This window comes from Fusarium solani, assembly GCF_023522795.1.
Source record: "Fusarium solani strain SB1 chromosome Unknown bctg00000004, whole genome shotgun sequence".
Taxonomy (NCBI): Eukaryota; Fungi; Ascomycota; class Sordariomycetes; order Hypocreales; family Nectriaceae; genus Fusarium; species Fusarium solani.
This window is the reverse complement of record NW_027072152.1, coordinates 3,659,907-3,675,432: the sequence shown is the minus strand read 5'-3', so window position 1 is coordinate 3,675,432 and position 15,526 is coordinate 3,659,907. Positions and strand designations below refer to the sequence as shown.

At 50.3% G+C, this 15,526-nt stretch overlaps 8 protein-coding genes across 8 annotated transcripts; 4 read left to right on the top strand and 4 right to left on the bottom strand.

Moving 5' to 3' along the window:
• Positions 1-209: 209 nt before the first annotated feature.
• On the bottom strand, positions 210-4,478 carry MRS44_008258 (uncharacterized protein; the record flags this gene model as incomplete). The annotated part of the gene is made up of 10 exons (XM_065620840.1): positions 210-394; positions 447-671; positions 755-858; positions 913-1,306; positions 1,362-2,488; positions 2,607-3,376; positions 3,470-3,685; positions 3,736-3,781; positions 3,829-3,924; positions 4,012-4,478. 10 exons carry the CDS (start codon positions 4,476-4,478, stop codon positions 210-212), a joined length of 3,630 nt encoding a protein of 1,209 aa, XP_065476912.1.
• A 63-nt stretch (positions 4,479-4,541) lies between these two features.
• MRS44_008257 (uncharacterized protein) lies at positions 4,542-5,069 on the bottom strand (the record flags this gene model as incomplete). The annotated part of the gene is made up of 1 exon (XM_065620839.1): positions 4,542-5,069. One exon carries the CDS (start codon positions 5,067-5,069, stop codon positions 4,542-4,544), a length of 528 nt encoding a protein of 175 aa, XP_065476911.1.
• Positions 5,070-5,434: 365 nt separating this feature from the next.
• On the top strand, positions 5,435-7,324 carry MRS44_008256 (uncharacterized protein; the record flags this gene model as incomplete). The annotated part of the gene is made up of 1 exon (XM_065620838.1): positions 5,435-7,324. One exon carries the CDS (start codon positions 5,435-5,437, stop codon positions 7,322-7,324), a length of 1,890 nt encoding a protein of 629 aa, XP_065476910.1.
• Positions 7,325-8,695: 1,371 nt separating this feature from the next.
• On the top strand, positions 8,696-9,052 carry MRS44_008255 (uncharacterized protein; the record flags this gene model as incomplete). The annotated part of the gene is made up of 1 exon (XM_046284015.2): positions 8,696-9,052. The coding sequence occupies one exon, from the start codon at positions 8,696-8,698 to the stop codon at positions 9,050-9,052; it is 357 nt and encodes a 118-aa protein (XP_046133720.2).
• A 148-nt stretch (positions 9,053-9,200) lies between these two features.
• Positions 9,201-9,578, bottom strand: MRS44_008254 (uncharacterized protein; the record flags this gene model as incomplete). The annotated part of the gene is made up of 1 exon (XM_046283509.2): positions 9,201-9,578. The coding sequence occupies one exon, from the start codon at positions 9,576-9,578 to the stop codon at positions 9,201-9,203; it is 378 nt and encodes a 125-aa protein (XP_046133721.2).
• A 1,251-nt stretch (positions 9,579-10,829) lies between these two features.
• On the top strand, positions 10,830-11,861 carry MRS44_008253 (uncharacterized protein; the record flags this gene model as incomplete). The annotated part of the gene is made up of 3 exons (XM_046279434.2): positions 10,830-10,874; positions 10,928-11,015; positions 11,077-11,861. The coding sequence occupies 3 exons, from the start codon at positions 10,830-10,832 to the stop codon at positions 11,859-11,861; spliced, it is 918 nt and encodes a 305-aa protein (XP_046133722.2).
• Positions 11,862-12,221: 360 nt separating this feature from the next.
• MRS44_008252 (uncharacterized protein) lies at positions 12,222-13,216 on the top strand (the record flags this gene model as incomplete). The annotated part of the gene is made up of 2 exons (XM_065620837.1): positions 12,222-12,743; positions 12,836-13,216. 2 exons carry the CDS (start codon positions 12,222-12,224, stop codon positions 13,214-13,216), a joined length of 903 nt encoding a protein of 300 aa, XP_065476909.1.
• A 356-nt stretch (positions 13,217-13,572) lies between these two features.
• MRS44_008251 (uncharacterized protein) lies at positions 13,573-14,614 on the bottom strand (the record flags this gene model as incomplete). The annotated part of the gene is made up of 3 exons (XM_065620836.1): positions 13,573-13,769; positions 13,830-14,078; positions 14,149-14,614. 3 exons carry the CDS (start codon positions 14,612-14,614, stop codon positions 13,573-13,575), a joined length of 912 nt encoding a protein of 303 aa, XP_065476908.1.
• Between the last annotated feature and the right edge of the window lie 912 nt (positions 14,615-15,526).

The window sequence follows — 15,526 nt, the reverse complement described above, 5'->3', positions numbered from 1 at the left end:
GCACCACAAGGCGATAGAGCAAGCGCAGTATGTAATGGAGGATAGTGACGAGATGCAGAGGAAGTCTCTAGTATGAGGACCGGTACTTTACCTCCCCTGGCGGAAAGATGAGCAGCTGAGTAACAGAAAGCCTTATGTAAAAGCTGGCTAGACCTTTGGATGTACAGGATCTCATCTAGTACACATGGCATTTATCAGCCCGCTGCCACTCATTCATCTAGCTTCTCAAGAAATTCCCTCTCATTCTCTCCAAAAAAGACATCCCACAACGCCGAAAACCTTGCTTCTAATCCATCACACTCCTCTTCAGTCCAGATGCGCCCAGTTCGGGTCCACTCAACTGTCTCATTGGTATGAGGCACAGAATGCTTATAGTTGAGAGTCTTGTACGGATCTAACAGCAGCGATTAGTTAGATTTAGGGCTGAATCTTGATAGGAGACTTACATAGCCCTGGGGGCAGGTTGAGGCTCTCGTAGAATCGGGGATCGTCCTTCGTCATCCGCTTCTCAAACCAACCGCGGAACTGCTCGAAGCCTTCCATGGCTAGAGAAGATACACGGACAAAGTAGAATCTGAGGAAGAAGTTGTTGTATCGCCAGGCGAGTTGAACCACAGGGAGGGGGATTAGCCTTGCACCTGGGCTGCATGTGTCAGCGACTTCGATAACTCCTAGTGAGGTTAGCACTGGGTACTTGAAGGTCGTGATTGAACTGATGGAGCAAGACTCTTGGGAAAGGTCTTAGGGGGCTTACCATCTAGATCCATTTCTGGTGCTCCAAGGCCAAGCCTTTCTGTCGCCACTCGCATAAAGAGGCCAGTCTTGACAAAGTCCACCTTGTAGATGAGCAGCCGTGCCCTGGTTCTCGGTGGTCAGCACACACCCACAATCATTTGCATTGTCTTAACTCACGCTACCATAGTGCCCTGCAACTCCCAGTTGTGCAGAGCCCCATTCTCCCTCAAGAACTTGTAACACTCCAATGCAGCCTTCTTCGTCGATCTGGTAGCGAGCTTGTTGCCCTCAGGACTAAGTGCCGGAAGGGCCTTTTCTCTGACGCCTAGTGACGCAGAGTCCAGGACAGTGTTTCCCTCTTCAATAAGGTTCCATGGTACTGGCTTCCCAGGGCAGTTACGCTGGACGTGGTCTTTGATCATCTGGAGAGCCGTTTTGTTGGACCAGTAGGCGGCAACGTGAAGAACAGTGCTTTGTGTTTTAGAGCGGGTAAAGATGGTATCATAGTCGGGATACTTCTGCAATATCATCCTTGTGATCTGATGGCAAGGAAGATCGTAGGAATTCCGCGCTGTGATGCCGTTAGCACCTCTTTTCTTGCCAGACATTGTTGTTGAATAACTTACAGCCTGAGAACCCTTGGACTACCAAAGAAAGCAACGTCCTCCCCTCAGAGTCACAGACATACTCCGGTGCTGGATCCAAGTCCAGCAAGTACTGCACATGCTCAATCGGTGTGAGACCGTCAGCAGCAGCAGCCGAAACCATGTATCCGGCAAGCGTCATCCACTTGTCGCCATCTCCTCCCATCTTGTAATCGTGTTGAAGACCGTTCTTGACGCGAAGAGACTCTGCAAGCTGCCTCTCATCATCGTATCCTTCGAGAAGTAGCAGGGCAAAAAGCGTGTGACCAGAATTGTCTTGACTCTCCAGAATCTCCTTAATGCTCTTGCCTCCCCGTTTCTCAAGTGGCAACTCCTCCAAGAGCTTGATCAACTCTGGAAGTACAACCGGAAAGTAGTGAGCTGCCACTTGAAGGGCATTTCGACCTTGTATGTCCTTAGCAAGAAGATTTGCTCCATGTCGTATCAAACATCGCATAGCTTCGATGCTTCGTCGTTCAATGGCAATCTGCAGAAATGTTCGTGATAATCCTTCAAGTGGAGCATCAACCTTTGTGTCAGGAAAGACATTGAAAAGCGCCTCGATGAAAAATCCTCGAGCCTTGTGAATCGACATTGCCAAGCAAGTGTCTGCGACCCGTTCATCCTCTGCTCGTTGCTCATCTACAATGTTGCGCATGTCTTTATCTGCAAGGAGGGAGATTGTGGCTTTAAGTTTGTTCATATAGCCACGCCCCGCAGTCGCCATGTAGTAGAACCGAGTTCTTGTTGTCAAGGCGGAGAAGGCCTGTACTTTGGCTTGACTGAGTTGGCGACGTGCGGATAGGCCGGCAATGGAGATGAAGGACTCTGCTGCTGACATCATCTCGAGTATCAAGTCAACATCGAGCACCTGGGCAGCTAGGGTAATCGGAGTCACAAATCCAAAGTACCCATCCCACTCTTTTACCTGTCTTGTTGGATCCGCGCCGTACTCGAGGAGAAGTCTCGCAGCTGCTCCTTCAGAGTAGTCCCAGCCAGAGAATGAAGCGTGAAGCGGTGTCAGTCCATTCTTCATGGTGCAGTTGATATCGATGTCTGCAGAAAAAGCAATATCCAGGATCTCTTCGCAGTGTTTGCGATCGGAAAACCTGTGCAACGAATGAAGGATGGTTGCTCCGTGTAGTTTCTTGAATAGTAGCATCCGCCCCATGCTCGACCAGCCACTTGGCCATTATGAAGTAACCGCAGTGGCAAGCGAGCAGTAACGGAGTCCAGCAGTAGGTGTTCCCGTGTGCGTTGATAGAGGCTCCAAGTTCGAGGACAAGAATCTTGACCATTTCAAGATCGTCCTTGACAACAGCAACTTGCAGCAACGTGAAGCCATAGTCACTGCATGCTTCAAGACAACAGAGCCTGGCAACTTCTGCTATAAAGTCCAGCCTCTTTGAAGGATCAAGTTTGTCAGGGCCGCCCATCTTGAAAGTCGTCAACTGGTCAAAGTCAAACTCTGGCTGTCCAGACTTTGGCTCGGCTCTTAAGTACAACGGGGTATTGTTGACGGGAAACACCGTGTTGAGGGTCCTTCTATTGGTGGTCAACCACTTTTCGTACTCTTCAGGCCATCTCTTAGACCAGATCTTTCCAAGAACGGCGCGGTGCTCAATCTGCCTTGGAACAGGGTGATCAAAAACAGTTGCCTGTACACCGCTAAATGTCGTCGTCCCGTAAGTCTTGATCGTTGCCAGCAAGTCTTCTCGGGTGTCCTCAGGTAAAGAAGCCTCGCAGGCATCGAAGACATTCAGAATCAACGAGACAGCCTCTGGGCTCTTCATCACGGCTGACGTTGTGAGATATTTGAGACCTCCCTCGATTGACGGGTCAACAACCTGGCCGTTGAAATACGCACCAGCCAGATGGAATGGCGCGGCCGGATCCTCGATGTAGTCGGAGTCACACGTTGCCTTGAGATCCTCGATTACTTCCTTTCGTGCCACACGGGGCATCAAAGCAGCGGTCAAAGTGTGTTCAAATGCAAACTAGAAAGAATCAGCCGCAATTCAACCACAAGATGATAGGTCAACTCACATCGGGTGTCTTCAAGATGGCTCGGTCAAAAACTTCCTGCATACGATCAAAAAGTCTTGACTCTCCTTAAAGTCGTCATCAGTCTTCCAAGCCTTCCTAAACTTTCGGACCTTTGCTGGTTTCAGGCTGTGGCCCTGGAATGCGTTTGCCAGAGTTTCTTCGAACTCGGGGTTACCGATCTGAATGGAAATGACTTCGTCACGCATTCTGCGGAGGTCGAGGAGTATTTGCGGCATATTGGGATCTTCTTCAGTCTCCCCCTTCAAACGTTCGTTAACATGACACAATAGTCTGGGTCGGACTTGCCTACCTGTGCCGACTTTGAATGCTTCTTCTCAAGCGCTTGTAGAGCATCACTAGGTATGTTAACTCGGGACTTGGAATAGCAAGATCAGCCACTCACTGATAGCTCTCGCCCGCCTCACGAAGATCTGGGAACCACTCCAGGGGTATCGCCGGTTTGCCCTTTCCAAGTTGTATCATGCCCAGAAACAGATAGCTTTGAATCGCAGATAGTGACACTCTGTCAGCTTGCGAGGGTACGCATGTCCCTGAGAGGAAGACTTGTATGTACTCCTCCTAATACTCGTCAAGCGAGGCTTTACTCTTGATATTCTTCATCACCGTTGCAACAGCCGCATCCGGATGTTCCTTCAGCCTCGACTTGATGTCAGAAACCTCATCTGGTGTGATCCCCTCAAAGGGCAAGCTTCCATTCATGAAAATGCTAACAGCAAGCAATCCGAGAGAGTAAATATCGGTCTTGTGAAGATTCTCCAACTCGATGGTCTCCTCAGCATCAAGCTCAGGCGCGATCCAAGGGTAGCTACCGATCCTCGCTTGAAACAACCTTTCTGACTTGTAGTCGTCGATGATGACTGCGTATCCAAAGTCACAAAGCTTCGCCCGAACTGATGCTATGCCGATCTTGCCAGACAGTTCCTGCTGCTCTTGGCTGAAGCCGTTGCTGAAGACGAGGACGTTTGTTGGCTTTAGGTCGGCGTGTACGATGCCTTGGGAGTGAAGGAACTGAAGACCTCGCCCGATCTCCATGATTATGGCGAGCTGATTCGTGAAGTCAATGTCTACAGCAGATAGATACTCCGCTAGAGTGCCTTAGTTTGCGGCTTCGAGTAGAACTTGAGGCCAGAATCGTCCGAGGCTAGGAGACTCGCTCCACGAAACAGCCAGCATGGATACGATAAACTCGCACTGCCGAATCCTCTCATCAGACAGAATCCGTATCTCATTGATAGCGGCAACCAGTTGTCGAGAATCATCACTCGCAAATCCCTGCGCTGTGACAATCTTCTTGGTAACATGGCGACGAAACTTGTTCCCCGACTTGGCCTCATTAAACAACTTTTGCACCCGCTGCGAAGGATTGAGAAAATCTTCCTCGGGATTCAACTTCATCTCCTCGGAAGAAGCAAAAACGGCAAACGAGGCGCCAGCGCCCGCTGCGAGCGTGTTCATGCTTGCAATGACATTGTTGTTGGCGCTGAGGATGGGCACATCTAAAGCGATAGCGACAGCGAGGAACTCGGCTTGGCCTTTGACGGCGAAAGTCTTGTCTGGGCGATTAACGAGTTCTGTTGCTGAGGGCGCTGCAGTGTAAATGGAAAGGGATTGGAAATCTGCCATGGCAGCGACGATGGACAAAGAGCCTTGTTCGCTAGGTAAATGCCTCAGCCTGGGCTTCAAGATAATAAGTATAAGGAGAACACCGGATGCAAACTGGGCTGAAACCAGGAACATGTCTCAAGCTACAGCCACGGCGTCTGCTGCTGTATGCCTAATCACTTTGTGACCCAATCAGATCAAAATGCAAGCGTATCGCTGTTATTTTCAGCTCAACATTGAGGGGTATCGGGTGCGGCATCAATATCCGGGTCTAGACTCGTCAGCCTAAGCTTGGTATTCGTAATCAGGGCCTCACTATTTGAGTGCTACGTGGTACGCCTAATCTGCATTTTACATCTTGCGTCTGTAAAATCTGCCTAGCAAACATGTCGGGCCTGGAGAACCCCTCCTTCATCATTGGCCTTGGTGGGCTTGTCGCCGTGTTCGAGAAGGGCTTCGAGGTATGGCGCACCATTCGCGAGGCTCACGACTTTGGAGATGATGTCGCCGATTGGATGTGCAAACTTGAGATGGAATTCTTTCGCTTCCAGACTTGGTGGACGGCTTTGGAGCATCTCGCACTCCGACCAGGTCATCCACCGTCAGTTCGAAGAGTGCCGTCGCGAACATCAGCACTCCAAGTCACGCTAGACAAGCAGTTCGGACAGCCCATCACAGATGCTGCAGTCAACATTCTCAAGCTCCTAGAGAAAATTGAAGAGGTTCTTAAGCGAAATGGAATCTTGACGATTTTCCAGGCTCAACCGCCAGAGCCGAGACAAACGCTCGACCTGTCAGAAGAGACATCAAAGTCAAGAACGCGACTCAAGAAATTCGCCGACGACCTCTTGAAGCATACACCTTGGGTCACACGGATAAAGCACAACGCAAGCCCTTGGAAAAACAACGACAAGTCTATCCTTGACGGTTCACTCGAATCCATGATCTACTGGAACAATGCGCTCTACAGCATCCTACCGCAGAACCTCCGGGACAGCATTTTGGAGCTAGGCATCGCGGGCTACGCATTAGATACTTCGGAAAACATTGGAGACATTTCAAGACTATCGAGTAACCGCAACACGGTCCTCAGCCAGAGCGCCAAGTTCATCAGGCTTCGTCAACGATTCAAGGATGGGGCAACTACCGATGCAGACCTGGATGCTATCCTGACAAAAATGGAGCGCAAGATGAATCACTTTAAGGGAATCGATGCAACCAAGGTCCTTGCAGGCCGTCAGTATTCCATCGCCCACTATTCCCCCAATGATGAAGGTCAACCTCGTCGAGTCATGATCGAATGGATACCGTTTCCTCAAGGCGACTACGACGTCTACAAACTTTCCCGCACGCGCATGTCGCAGATATCGTACTCCCTACAACAGATTGGAGAGCTTTCACATCTTCAGGTCCTCCCATCTCTTGGGTTCATTGAGTACGGCAGCGCAAAGGTCTTTGGCTTGGTGTCGGCGTTGCCGACAAGCGCCACATCCTCAACCACCATTGTCACTCTTTACGACATACTACCCGGAAGCCAGCGACCAGGTGTAAATGAAAGGTCATCTTCTAGCCGACGAAGCGTCAACTATCCTCTACCAAGTTTGAATCAGCGCTTCGAGCTCGCCACTACGTTGGTTACGGGCTTTTACGCCTTTCTACTGACACGGTGGCATCACGAGCGCTTCAATTCCTTGCACATAGCCTTTCTTCTAAATGAAACAACCGGGGCGATAAATCCTTCATCATCCGAGATCAAAACTCTCGATCTTGGAGCACCAATCATCGGCGGCTTTGCCATCTCCCGTCCCGATTCTCCAACTGAACTGTCCATCTCGGCGCCAGTCGAAGACTTTGAGGCTGTGTACCTACCCCCCGATGTCCGACAACGTCTCAAGTCTCGACCTAAAGCGCCAAACTCAAACCCAGAGCCACAGGCACGCTATCAAAGGGTCCATGACATTTACGCTCTGGGGCTTTTACTCGTCGAGATCGGCTTCTGGCGACCGCTCGCTCGTGTGGCAGAGTCAGGTTCCGGCGGAAAGGTCAAGGCTAGCAACTTGTCAGCAAAGGAGTTCAAGGACGCGATAGTCAAAAAGTGCAGATCCGATCTGGCTTTCTGGATGGGAGAAACGTATAAGGATGTGACCCTGAGGTGCTTACTCGCAGGAGAGGAGGGTGGCGTGCAGGCAGCGGATGGGACTGGAGGGTTAAACAATTTCTACTGGGATGTTGGAATTGGTCTGATGAAGAGTGAGAATTGTGTAGGGCAAGTATGAAGTTGGGAAGGGAGAGTTGCATACCTATACGAGAGGGCACCCATGCTTCTGACACTCTTTGGCGCTATTGGAAGAGAACTGTGGACATCATGAGAATGATAGGCGAGGAATGGTAGACCTGCCCTTAATGGACTTGACAGTCAATTTTCAGGCTGCGACATGAATATGTATGAGAAACAATGGAAATTACGAGCAAGCCAAACACATTTAACTCGTAAGCGTAGGCAGAAGCGAGCTGCTCATCTGCATCCTCGGATCAAAACCGGGGCCGGTCTCCCCGAGTGACCGACACATTGGATCAACAGTGGAGCGATGGGGTCTAGGGCTGAACAACTCAGCCTCAAGACCTGGATCGTGCACAAAATACGGAGGTTGGCCACCAACGTTATATCATCGTGTAGACGAGGTGGTTGGAAGGACAGGCTCTGAATGACGGCAGCTTTCTGCACGTGGGACGGCCTTACCGACGTCTCGACGAAGCAAAACGCGCCGACATCATAACGCATATGCTTAAAATAGTGCCAAGAGCCAAGGAATCTCGCCGAGACTATTGAACCATGTGCCCACTGCCGAGCACGAGATCTCTTGTTTTATCTGATGTCACCGACCGAGGGAACTTTTTACGCCTGCGCCCTTGCAAAACCACCCAATGGCATCAGGCCCACGTTCCAGAACACAGACGTGAGACGTTACGTTGAATCGCAGCAATCCTTTGCATTGCTCCGGCCAACAGGTCAAACCCTGGCCTGATTTGCGGAGAGGATCTGCAAACCCCTGTCAGTGAAGTTCTAGACCTAAACTTCAAGCATCCCTTGGCAGGGGACGTTTTTCGTAAAGAAGGCTTGTTTCCGCTGGGACCAACAGAAAGTGGAACGATCAGGAGGCTATTATTGGCTCCGCCGTGTACGTTACGAAGGGCGCGTCTGGTGGAGCGATGAAGGTGACAGACTGGATGGCTCTGACTTGTGATGGTTGGTATGGGCTAAATTTAGACCGACAGAAGGTCCCGAGGTTTTGGGCAGACGATTGACGAGAGCCTCGATTTGACCGAGTAGAAAAGGCATGAGAGTCCCTGCAGATTCACGACTTTTTCATCATCACACTCATCTCAAGCAATCTACTACTTAATCTCTACCTCTGCACTCGCTCTACATAATCCACTTGCTTTTCCACTCGTTACCACGATCAGCTGAAGCTCCATCAACAACTCGACCTTCATCAGCAACAACAACAAAACAACCGCATCCACCACCACAAGAGCACCAACACCCTCAAATTACCTCACAATAATCACCATGCATTTCACCGCATTCGTCGCCGCCACCGCCGCCCTCGCCTCCACTGCGACAGCAAGCTTCCTCCCCGGACGCCATGGAGATGCTCAAGCGCACAATGGTCCCCAACCACGTCTCAGCCAAGGTCGTCGCCGTCAACGGCTTCGGCAAGGACCAAACCAAGCACACCATTCTCGTACCCCTCGGCCGTCTCACACACGTCAGCCGGACGCAAATCACCGAGCTAAGGGTCGAGGGTGTCGACCACGTTGCCGAAGCGCCCAAGCCGGCCGAGGACAACATCGTGTGTCAACGATATCTCAACCAGTATGCCTCCAGGATTGGTAGCGAGCAGTTTACCAAGAAGGAGCCTGCTCATATCTCCACAAACCCTGTCGACTTTGGCTGGATTCTGTGCTATGTCACCAATGAGCAGTGGAACTCGGAGTTATGAGAGGGCTAAATGACTGGTTTTTGGAGTTGAGAATAATCAGACCTACTTTACATGTCTTCGGGATGAGCCTTTCGAGCCTTTTAGAATAGCGATATATGCCTAATGAACACGCAAGTAACTACTCTTAAACTTCTTCCGTCATGTCTTCTCAAAAATCTTGACGTTCCGTTAGATCGCAGAGCATGGCAGCACTCAACGCGAATAATCCACCACAAAGTATGATGGATGCTTGGTACACATCTGGTCCCTCATTCTTCAACATGTGTCGTGAGTAGTCGATCAAAGCTACGACAGCAGGCTGGGCAAAGGTAGCTGGCAACACCATCATCAACCAAAAGATAGCAAGGGCAGAACCAACCCCAATGACCCCTACTACCGGAGTAGCAACCGGCGCAATGACACAGAGAATGGTTCCACCAAACGCACCTTGCATGATGGAGAAGATGGCGAGAACCGCAAATGATCCAGCGGGGAGCCAAATGACCAGACAACTGAGCGCAGCCAGGATATTAGCGGCGACGGCCATGTTCAATCATCCCGCCATATCGAGAGCCTGTCCAACGAGTGGTCGGCCGAGGACCTGTCCCGCAGCAAGAATTGATTGTAGCGCAGCACCTTGCCGCTGTGAAAGCCCCAGCCCGTCCGTCGCATACGATGCATTAGAGTAGAGGGCGATAAAGTAGCCCATCACTAGCTCAACAATTAGAAAAGCCCAGACTTCATACCCAAAGATCTCGTACCGCCAAATGCACCCCAAGGTCCAGACCCAAAAGGAATTCTTGCGCCAAAGCCAGCGGAGTTGAAGGGGCTCTGTCTTGGCCTTCACCTTCTTGCCCTTGCCCTTCAGGAGCGCAATTGATGGGACCAACACAACGACAGATATGTAGCCATTTAGAAGAAGCGTGTATCTCACTCCAATACTTTCCAAATCGGCGCGAGTTGTATTGGCAAAGATCCGACGTCCAAATCCCGAACCGCATGTGACAATACCCAAGAGTCGGACGTCAGTTGAGGAGGGTTGCTGATCAGATCATCCACTGACTTGGGCTAGACTGAGACGCTCCTCAAACCAAAGCGGTAAAATTGGCTGAGACGGTACCTGAGTCTTTACGAGTTGCTAGTCGGTATTCGGACTCGTATTCTGCAGTGGTCGTTTACCGTGTACGCACCGGACCGAGACCTAACTCTAGGTTAGCCGATCCGCAGCTCAGACATTCGAGGTTTCGACTTATCCAAGCCAAACAAAAGTCCTTAGAAAAACAGAAATGCTCCGTCGCCTGGGGTAGAAAGAGATAACTATTGAACATGAATAATCTTTAGAAGTTAAAACTTCTATGTCAAGAGTTCTAGCAACATGATTTGAGCCGTGGATGCTTGGGTTGACAGAGCGGATGCCCGATTGACACATGCTTGATAGTAGGCACCTCAGGGAATTACGCAGAGCCTACCTAGTGAAAACCAGTTTCACGGGGCAGTATTTACAGTTTTCACCTTTATCCGAGTTCTATTCAGAAGATCCTTGATCAAGGTGACGCGAGTTCTCACCATGATTCACTTTTAGGCATCATCAACCTCCCCTGACTCTCACCATCCCCTGTCACAAGCCAGGCCCAAATTGGCTTAGTTTTGTCAGCAGTCTGCATCCGCCCAAATTCCCCGATCAAAGCAAAGTGCGTCAGCAGCCATTTAAAACATACACCATTCACTCAACTATCACCATCATACTCACTCTTTTCAGCAAGCGGACACATTATTCCCCAAGACAGCAGCTGTAGCCATGGCTTCATTTCAGACTTTTCGACTTGTGCCGATGCGCGAAGAGGTACGAACCCTGGCACGGCTCCACTGTCACGGAGGCTAACCATGTCCGTTCAGGTCCTTGGCGAGAAGGATGAATGGGCGGGTCTAACTGATGCCAAAGAGAGGAGAAAGCGGCAGAATAGAATCAATAAGAGAGCGGCTCGTAAGTAAATCGACTTGTCTTTCCTTTCTTAGTGCCCGTTGCTGACAGCTTGTGCATCTAGGGCGGCGCCAGCGACTCACCGAAGCAAAAGAGCACCAAGACCGTCTTGAGCCAGGGAATGGCAGCGGACCTTGCAAAGTGGCTGTAAATACAGTTACTGCTCCCTCTCCGTCCGTTGTATACTTTCCTCTCACCCGGGACTCCCAACTCCTCCACGTCATCGCCTTCAATGTCTCCCGTGCGATCCTCACAAACTACTTCATATTATCCATCATCCCCCTAGAGACCACAAGGTTCTGCTCTGTTTGCCGTGTGTTCACCTTACCTGCTCCCGAAACCGAGGTCGAAGTTACTCTACCGGCGTCTCTGATGCCGACACCACTCCAAGAGCAGATCCCCCATCCTGGATGGGTGGATCTCCTTCCTTCCCCAAAACTACGGGATAACCTGATCCTTGCGCTTCAAGAGTATGATATCGATGAGGATGCTTTCATGTTGGATTTAGTTGGAGAGGCCTTCGAGAGCCTTTGTCTAACTAGTGAAGAAGTTGAAGAGCAATCCGCCCTGGTTGACCCCAAGGGCAGCGACACTGAGCGTCAACCAGCCCCAGTTGCAATAACAACGGGCGAATGTGATACTATTACAACTGAAAACTTGACAAATTCTTGGATCGGAGAGTCTGGTATTATATCTTGGTCAGATCCTTGGGAGATTTCTGGTTGGGAAGTTACCGAGTCATTTGCAAAGAAATGGGGGTTTCTCTTAATAGGATGTGAAGACGTTGTCAACGCGGCAAACTTGTGGAGAGAGGCTCGAGGCGAGAATCCCTTGAGTGTCAAGATTTAGCGTATTACGTGCACAATAGAGAGAGTAATCCTTAATTTCTCCAAATCTCGACTCCTCGACCAAACCATGGGTGATTTGTAACCGCTGTCATCTTGCTCTCTGGTATCTGCGGGTGGTTAACCGTAAGAGGAAATAGGAGCTGACACCTCTCGCGAGCCATGTTCAAAATCACCAGTCGAGCATAACTCCGTCAAGTCCGACAACGTTGCGTCATAATTGACATCTCACCTTGTAAAGTGAACATATAAAGCACCGTTGAGAACCTTGTAAAGATATTTTGCTTCATATCCAATTCAGACTCACTCGTTCTCCCGTCACCCAGCCCCGAAAACCGCATTTGGATCATCTCCAAGCGCAAAAATGACATCGACAACCTCCAGATACGCGGCTGCACACCTCAAACCCAACGGTCCTGGCGATGCACGACCTACCGCCCTGCAAATTGTCAAAGATGAGCAGAGAGAAGGATCTCTGGCCGATAAAGTGGTCCTCATTACCGGCTGCTCATCTGGACTCGGCATCGAAACGGCACGGGCCATGAAGGCCACAGGTGCAACCATCTTCGTTACCGCACGCAACCTGGAAAAGGCTAGGACTGCACTCGAAGACGTTCTTGATCATATTCAAGTTCATCTTCTTAAACTTGATCTCGAGTCTTTCGAGAGTGTTCGCGCCTGTGTCGCCGAGCTCAAAGCCAAGACCAACAAGCTCAACATCTTGATCGAGAATGCCGGAATACGTCACGTCCCCGAGGGAAGAACCAAGGACGGTTTCGAGCTCCATTGGGGCACCAACCATCTCTCACACTTTCTTCTGTTTGAACTCTTGAGACCCATGCTCTTAGAATCATCAACACCTGATTTCCAGTCACGTGCTGTCATTGTTTCGTCGACTGCGCACAGAAACGCCCCCATGGACTTTAGCGATCTCAACTGGGAGAACCGAAAATACGATCCTTTTTAGCATACGGACAGAGTAAGCTAGCCAACGTCTACACCGCCAGCGAGATCGAACGTCGCTACGGGGCACAGGGCCTACACGCCTGGAGTGTGCACCCTGGAGGCATCAGAACAGGTCTCCAGAAGCCCAATCTACACGATGCTCTGATCTTCTTCAAATCCGGGGTTATGGCTACGCTCAAGTCTATGATGAGCCCGGAGCAGGGCGCTTCCACGTCGGTCTGGGCGGCCGTTAGCCGGGAGCTTGAAGGTCGAGGGGGAAAGTACCTGGAACGGAACCGCATTAGTGAGCCGAGGAAAGGTGAGAGTGTGATTGAGGCTGGTCATGCCGAGTGGGCGTACGATGAGGAGAAGGCAAAGAGGTTGTACGACATTTCTCTAACTTCAGTGCAATAGATGACACCTTTGATGAGTGTCTGAGTCTTATACGTTTGTTCTGGTACGGGTGCTAGTTTGTAAGGTTGTTTCGGCAGATAGATATGTTTGGAGAGTGATATTGCAGCTTCCGTTAATCGTAAGCCTCTGATGAAATCCCGGGTCTGATTCGACACCTCGTTTGACTAGCGACATGATGACTGCGTATAAAGTACGAACTCGACATTTGGTCAAAGTTGCTAATGATTGGCCCACTTGACAATATTCAGTAACCCTTCATACGTGTTTGCCTCTCTGTGGCCTTTTCTCATTGAAGCCTTCATGTGATGGCCCATTGACCCTCTTGAATCTAGCCATGTATAACCCGTCTAGAAAACCTACACAATAGGTAGGTTCTTACTCTCCGATAGTCCTTCAACCCCAACAGTCAATAAGTTGGGATTCTCGTCCAACTGCTTCCTGAAAGCCTCTCCCTTAAGTTCGTTTACATCCCAATTGGCCCAGATGAACCGGCCGTGCAAGAATTCTGCCTGTGGGCTGGCAGACCAGACTATAAAATGGGCTGGAAGGTCCACTACTGAGACGTCAGCATTTAAATAGACATACTCTGATGGGGATAGGGCTCGAGACTCACCATCGTCACATTTATACGTCGACTCGGTGGCACCAGATTCCCTCATGCCCTCAGTCCAGACTGCACCAGGGTGAACAATCGAGACCTGAAGCTCCTCTGGCTTGAAAGCCCGGGCAAATTGCTGGAGGATCAGGGTGCCTGCGCTCTTGGAGGGTCCGTACGACGGACGGTCCTTTACCAGGTTCCATAGGTAAATTGCGAGAGTTGAAACCCCGACTACAACCTGTGAGGCATCAAGCGCCATATTAGCTATTGCACATCGGTTAGCCGGTAGGAATTTATACCTTTCTTCCGCCTGCTCCCTTCCCTTCCTGCTTACAGAGACGTTCCGTGAAATCCAGGTTGGTGCGGAAATTCAAGTCAAAGTCCTTGAGGATGTTATCTCTGCCGATCTCAATCAGAGGTTTAATAGCGCCAACAGCGGCGGCGTTCAAGACCAGCACATCCACGACAATTCTGTCATCTCGAAGGCGGGCCCAAAGCGAAGCGGACGACTCCAAGTTGGATACATCACACACACGGCCCTCGGCAACGGTGGGCGACCCGAGCGAGGCCGCCTCTCTCACAAGCTCGGCAACCGCTGAATCAAGCTTCTCAGCGCGTCGGCCTAGAATGATGACCCTCTTGGCTGAGGCGGCAACGAATGCTTTGGCTGTGGCAAGTCCAATGCCGTCACTCCCTCCCGTGATAAGGATGGTTCTCCCTTCTTGGCTCACTTCTGGGAGTTTGGGGGAGATCTCCGGGTAGGGCTCCTTGTGGTATTTGCTAAGACCAGTGAAGACCATGTTGATGTCTCGTAGTTGTGATGAATAAGTGAGGCTAATGTAAAGATACTCTTGGAGGGAATGTTTATTGATGTTGATATATCATATGGCTGGACTTCTTTTATAACTTGCAATATCTCCGTTGTAGCCTTTAGATGATGTTTGCGCAGCCTCAAACTGTTGCTAGTAGTGTTGGTATCACGCAATACATCTTCAACTCTCATCATTCCCGTATCTAGACGCTTTAATTTGTCATCGGCGGAGTTCTTTATAAGCTCAAGGGTTCAAGTCCGCTTCTTGCAACCTCTCTTTGTCACTGATGCCCATTCATAGGATAGGGGGTGGTAAACTCAGGTACTCCCAACGTTGATCCCTGCAACAGTTGAGAAGAGCGCTAGTATGGCACGTTCCGGAGATATCGGCTTTCTACAACTCTCGCTCTCGCTATCGCTCTCGCAGCCAAGACAATATGACGTTACGTGTTAATATTGCTATCCATGAAACCGTGTTATTTGCTACTGTAGAGAACGGCCTCCTTTAGAGGCATCATTGAAGACATTCAATTCTCCGCAACATATGTGAAGTCCAAACCATCTGAAAGAGCACGCAAAAGACTACTGGTGAAGTAAGACCTCACCTCGTCTCAAACCCCGCGCTCAGGCTGCTGAGTGTAGCTCTTAAATGAACTAGGGCAAGCTTGGATATCTCCAGCTTGTATAGGAACTGACATCTCTGTTCCAGTGGCCTTAACAGGACTTCGAGTTAGCTTGCTACAAGAAGTGGGCAACTTGGGCCACCGTAAATAACTGGAGGTGAACTGTATAACTATCTACTTCTCAACAACCGAACCCTGAAGCCGGGCCGACTAGCCAGACCACACCCTGTAGGGGAAGGCTGCCGGAGTCTTCCAAGCACCCGAGACCCGCTTTTTAA